This window comes from Nicotiana tabacum, chromosome 19 (genome assembly GCF_000715075.1).
Source record: "Nicotiana tabacum cultivar K326 chromosome 19, ASM71507v2, whole genome shotgun sequence".
NCBI classification, from domain to species: domain Eukaryota; kingdom Viridiplantae; phylum Streptophyta; class Magnoliopsida; order Solanales; family Solanaceae; genus Nicotiana; species Nicotiana tabacum.
In genome coordinates this window covers 139,758,920-139,764,756 of record NC_134098.1, presented here as the reverse complement: position 1 = coordinate 139,764,756, position 5,837 = coordinate 139,758,920, and the positions used below count along the sequence as shown (strand labels likewise).

The following is a 5,837-nucleotide window of genomic DNA, read 5'->3' as shown; positions in this document are numbered from 1 at the left end:
CGCTTGCACTAACGTGCCTCCGCCCCCGAACACGAGTACGATGATATTTTTGAAGAATATATCCGAGCAACATAGGTGATGGTTATTTGTCCTCCACGTCTCGTTTGGACCCGTTCAATATGAGGTCCCATCATAGAGAATACTTACTCCCACAGTGTTCATAAAAGTCATAAATTAAAATTAAAAATATTATCACTTAATTATGGTTAAGTTATACATATATATATATATATATATATATATATATATATATAGATATAGATATATATCTTACATTCGTTTGCTCAATGTACGTTTAAGTTTTTTTTTCGTTTTTCTACATGATCTTAAGCTAATTATGAGCATTCGTCACACCTGACGTCCTCATCAAATAACATGAATTTATGATGATTAATTTAATAAATTAAGATAAAAGAATATATAATTAATTAGCATTAATTGGTAAAAAATTATATTAAAACACATACTCTATAATGCATTTATTAATGTGACATAATTGTCGTGCGGATAAATCTGGTCATATTCAAAATCTTTCATTCCTTCCATCCTTTCGGAAAGAATTTCAGAAATTGCGTGCTGGCCGTGCTATAGATTAAGCTAGGTCATAGAATATTTGACAGGGAAAGTTATTCTAAAGTGGAAAATACGTAAAAAATGTAGGTGTGACTTTCTTGTATAGGGATCATGTGTTACTAGCTACCTTTTGGATGAACAATACCTTGTGCCAAACTTTATGTGGATTTTGGACTTTAATGCAATATAGAGACCTTCATCTTCTAAAGTAAATAAATAAATAAAGACGCACTCAGATTGGCGGGCATGCTGGTAATCTAAGCTTAAACCATGCTGTTGCATTTAGTTCGAATCCTACGAGATATTTGAATTGCGATAAATAATTAGGGGTTAGACAGCTTAAGTTGATCACACAACATAGTGATAGTATAATTATATTAGTTGGGTTTTGCCAAACACAGTCATCATCGTGCTAAATGTTTTAGGCAAGCAGCAGCTTGGTTTATCTAAAGAATCTGAAGAGTGTGCATATGATCACTTATATATGTGGAGCAATTGCAGAGGCCAAAATGATATTGAATTTCTTCATCAAATGGACAAGAATTGAAATGATACCTTTATTACACAAAAGGACTTGTACTCGTTACTCGGGAAGAATCAGAAGCCACCCCTATCATAATCTTGATAGGCAAGTTTACGATATAGAGCTGCATATGTCAATCCTCTCTATCTAATACTCAATCCGTTTCAATTTAGACGAGATAGTTTGACTCGGTACGAAATTTAAGAAAAAGGAAGAAGACTTTTGAAACTTGTGGAATTAAAAGTTTAAGGGGTAAAAGCTTTGTGGGACCATGACATTTGTATGATTATAAAAGTTTCTCATTAAAGATAAAATAAGTAAAATGAAGAGTTTAAAGTTAAATTATTTTTAAATTTAAAAATATATTATTTATTTTAAAACAGAATAAAAAAGAGGAATAATGAATTTCAATTTCCATTAAACCCAACTGCCAAAGGGCAGTGTCTTATGCACTGAAAATTTGTCCTTTCTGGTCCGACAAGATAAAACATACTATTTAAGAGTGGTCTAAAGGTTAATTTGTCAAAGTTCAGTTACGTAATCAAATTATATTTTTCCTATTTTGTCCCTTCACTAACGGTTGTTCTCTGTGTTAAGAAGATGAATATATTGGGGGGAGAATTGTAATTAAAATAAAAGGATAAATTGATAAAAGTAGTGCGCGAATTATCTAAAATTTCAACCGATGAGAATTACTATGAAACTACCCATGTATGTTCTACAATCGTAAAGTTCTAAATAATTTTAAAAATATCTATGACGTTAAAATTCTAAGAGTTTGAATACGAATGGTGGAACATTCATTTATTGTTATTTTATTATTATTTCTTAATACAAATCATTGTTATCAATCTTAAAGTGTTTTATTCAAAATATTTGAAACTTAATTAGATACATATTTGACCTAGTCGTTATTAATGATAAAAGCTTATATAAATGAATTACAATGCATGCTATTCATTTATTAGTCCGGTGCATATAGAGTGTGTGTAATTTTATTCCATTACCAAACTAGAGGTTTTAGGCTTTTAGCATATCTTTCTGGAAAATTTACTGAAGTAATGATTTTGCAAAGAGATTTTGAAATCGAATGATGTTAAATAGTTAGTCAAATAATTGGAAAGACCCCAATCTTAATTCATCTTTTCTGGCCAAATTACATTACGAGAAAATTTCTCTAATATGCCACCCGACTTTTAGACTCTTTTCAGGCAACTACAACATAATCTTCTTTAACATTCTGCTGAGAACTAATTGAGGAAGATATTAAATAATATTGCCACATGGGGTGGGAATTCAAATTAATCTACGGTTAATATTCTCCGAAGAAGACTCTAAGATTGGACAGTACAATATTTCTTAAGTCTTAACTTTGTCTATAAATATTAAATAGGGGTCTTTAGCGCATTCAACTCATCCCAATACAAGCAGTAGAGCTAAACATTGCAAGAATAATACTAGTTGTCTAATTGAGAAGATTTTGTTTCAATCCTTGATAATGACTCTTATGGTTCTTAACCATTTTACTGTTTTCACATATTTTACCCTTTTCTCTCTTCTGACTATTTCTTGCTTTTGCTTCAATCCTAAACGTCTCAACGTATCAAAAGTTAACTCGAATTCGGATTGGTCACCTGCTGGAGCTACTTGGTATGGAGAACCTAATGGTGCAGGAAGTGATGGTAAGTTACATACAGTATAATTTTCTAGTTACCCTAAATAACTAAGTACGAAAAAAAACTTAAAGGTACAGATCAGTTTAGTTATTAATTTTAATTACTGACCAAAACTGTTTTTGTTTTTCTATATTTTCTGTTGTGCAAAGGTGGAGCTTGTGGGTATACTAATGCAGTAGATCAACCGCCATTCTCCTCCCTAATAGCTGCTGGTGGACCTTCCCTTTTCAAGTCAGGCAAGGGCTGTGGAGCTTGTTTTCAGGTGCGACAAATTCAGCACTACAAAGGATTTAAATATCAATAAATTTATAGCAAGTTAGTTAAATTACATGCTATCAGGTGCTAACAATTACTTACATTTATTTTATTCCCTTTTCTTCACAAATAAAAATAGAAAAAGTATATTATTCACCACGTACACATGCATGTGAAGGCAAAGTAGAATTAATAAATTTTGGGTTGTGTAAATAAAAAAATGCAGGTAAAGTGCAAGGGAAATGCAGCATGCTCAGGAGAGGCAGTGAGGGTGGTGATAACAGATGAGTGTCCAGGAGGAGCATGTGTAGCAGAATCAGCTCATTTTGATTTGAGTGGCACTGCTTTTGGAGCCATGGCTCTTTCAGGACAAGCTGATCATTTGCGTAATGCTGGAGTTCTGCAGATTCTCTACAAAAGGTGAACTTTCATACACACTATTTCTCAATATAATATAAAATTGTGGGGACAAATGAGCTTAGTTCTAGACCTTCTTATGGTGTATATATATGGACAGAAAAGATGGCAGTCAGTTTGAAAGTAATTCAAGGACCTTGCTTCTTCGGCCCGAACCAAGGAAATCCCTTAAATATATATAAAACAAATCAGCTCCTATTCAATCCTTGAACAGAGATTTTCGATGAATATATATTAATCGGAGTTTGAAGGTGGAAGAAGGATACGCACCCCTTTTAAAAGAACATTAGTACTCACTTTTCAAATAGAGGTAGGTTATTTGATATTTTAAAATGCATAAAATTAGATACTATAAATAAAATAGCCTTGCATGTTGTTCTTAAACATTCCTAGTAATATGCCTTAATCATATCCGTTGCTAGTTAGTAGTAATTCTTATGTTATCTCAATTCCTATCATTTGTCATCAGAAATAATGAGAAGTTGATCTTGTTATAATTAACGGTACATGCAACAGAGTGGAGTGCAACTATCCCGGAGTATCACTGGCATTTCACGTAGACTCAGGTTCAAATCCCAACTATTTCGCAGCTCTAATCGAGTACGAAGATGGAGACGGAGACCTAAACAGAGTTGACCTGAAACAGGCCTTGGATTCAGATACATGGCAACCCATGCAACAGTCGTGGGGTGCAGTGTGGAAGCTCAATTCTGGCTCCTCCCTTGTGGCACCCTTCTCTCTCAAACTCATCGGAGAATCCGGCCAGACTGTGGTGGCCAACGGCGTCATTCCGGCTGGTTGGCAGCCCGGAAAAACTTACCGATCAGTTGTCAATTTTAAAGTCTAGCTTAATGTTAGACAATGTGCTGCTTTATCAGTTACTGCACAAGTCAATATGGTAGACTTTGTGTTATCAAATTATTATTAGGGTGACTAGTAGAATAAACTATAAAGTAGAAAGACACAAGAAAAATGTGGCTGTTGTGTATTTTTAATATTAATACCACGCCCTATTTATGGTTTAGGGAATAGTAGGTTCCCAAAGTACAGACTACCTTTTCCTAAATTATTACTTTATGAATATTGCTGAATATTAAGTATCTTCTTATCCAGCTTTATATAATCCATGTGTTGAACTTACTTATATATATGCTTGGTATATATGGTGGAAAATATTTAGGAAAATGATAGATAATTAGTGGTTACCTTCAGATCTAAAAATTGTTTTTCAACAAAGTGGGGATGATCTTCCATACTTATGAACGAAATTTATTTTGTTTTACAAATATTTCAACTCGGGCTCAATCTCAATATTAATCTTTAATATCGAGAAACATCACGGAAACGTTATCTTACACTATATCCTACACCGTCCAATCGATCTACTATTTTACCCAATCAAACATTAAAAAACAATCATTATCCTTTCAATATCGAAAAAAGACTCTTAGGTTCAGAAGCCTGCCAAACAACTTTTAAGACGAACATTAATAACTTCGTACTAATACCAAAAAAATAAAGTAACAACTCTTGCTCTTACTTTTTAGACTATACTATTTTCTTTCTTTAAATAGTAATTTTCGTTCCTCGCTTTTTCTCTCTTTTATGTGTACTTGATCGTTAGAGTTTCACAACGGCTACTCTTCTTTTTCTTCATTTGTCAGGCAAACTTCCAATATGGTACACGGTAAGTTTTAACATGATTCTTCAATCTATGTATTTCTTTGTCTGATTCAATTGACAAAGAAAAACAACAAGCATTTGCATAGTGTTTTAATCTCTTATTCGTATTCGTGATATTGTGATTCAGATTGTAACTTTTTGTATCACCGGGTTGTCTGAAATTATAGTATATATTCGCATTAAAGAAATACTAAAACTGTTAACTTGAAAAGAGAATTGTATTATGGCTATAGTTGACTGGTCAGACGTAAAATCCAACGTGTATTATTATTTTCTAAAGTTATACTGGACATAATGAATTAATACTTGACATCAAAACAAAAGAAAGACGACCATGTGAAAAATAATTTCAAAATAAGACATTATGAATTAATTATTAAATAAGATATTTCAAATTAATTATTTTTATTTATTAGCCTTAGAATTTAAATTGACAACCTAAGCGGTTTGTTTCATACATTTACTTTAATCAAGACATTAGCAATGAGCTTACGTTTCGTTTGTTTAGCCACTGTGTCAAATTCACGGATTATGTTGTTTGGGGTTAAGTTAATCAACTTTTTTCAATGTTTTATTTGGAACAACTTTTAATTTGAAAATTATTATATTATTTTCCTATAGATTTAATATCACATCTAATGTAAATTTATTGTGTACTCTTCTAATAAGTTATTCGAATTACTCAATTTACACTATTGGTAATACTTCTG

General features: G+C 32.2%; 1 protein-coding gene across 1 annotated transcript; it reads left to right on the top strand.

Annotated features, from left to right (window-relative positions):
* The first annotated feature begins 2,527 nt into the window (after nt 1–2,527).
* Nucleotides 2,528–4,488, top strand: LOC107787837 (putative expansin-B2). Its single transcript, XM_016609441.2, has 4 exons — nt 2,528–2,778; nt 2,922–3,034; nt 3,254–3,447; nt 3,961–4,488. The coding sequence occupies exons 1-4, from the start codon at nt 2,595–2,597 to the stop codon at nt 4,289–4,291; spliced, it is 822 nt and encodes a 273-aa protein (XP_016464927.1). The 5' UTR covers nt 2,528–2,594; the 3' UTR covers nt 4,292–4,488.
* Nucleotides 4,489–5,837: the final 1,349 nt, after the last annotated feature.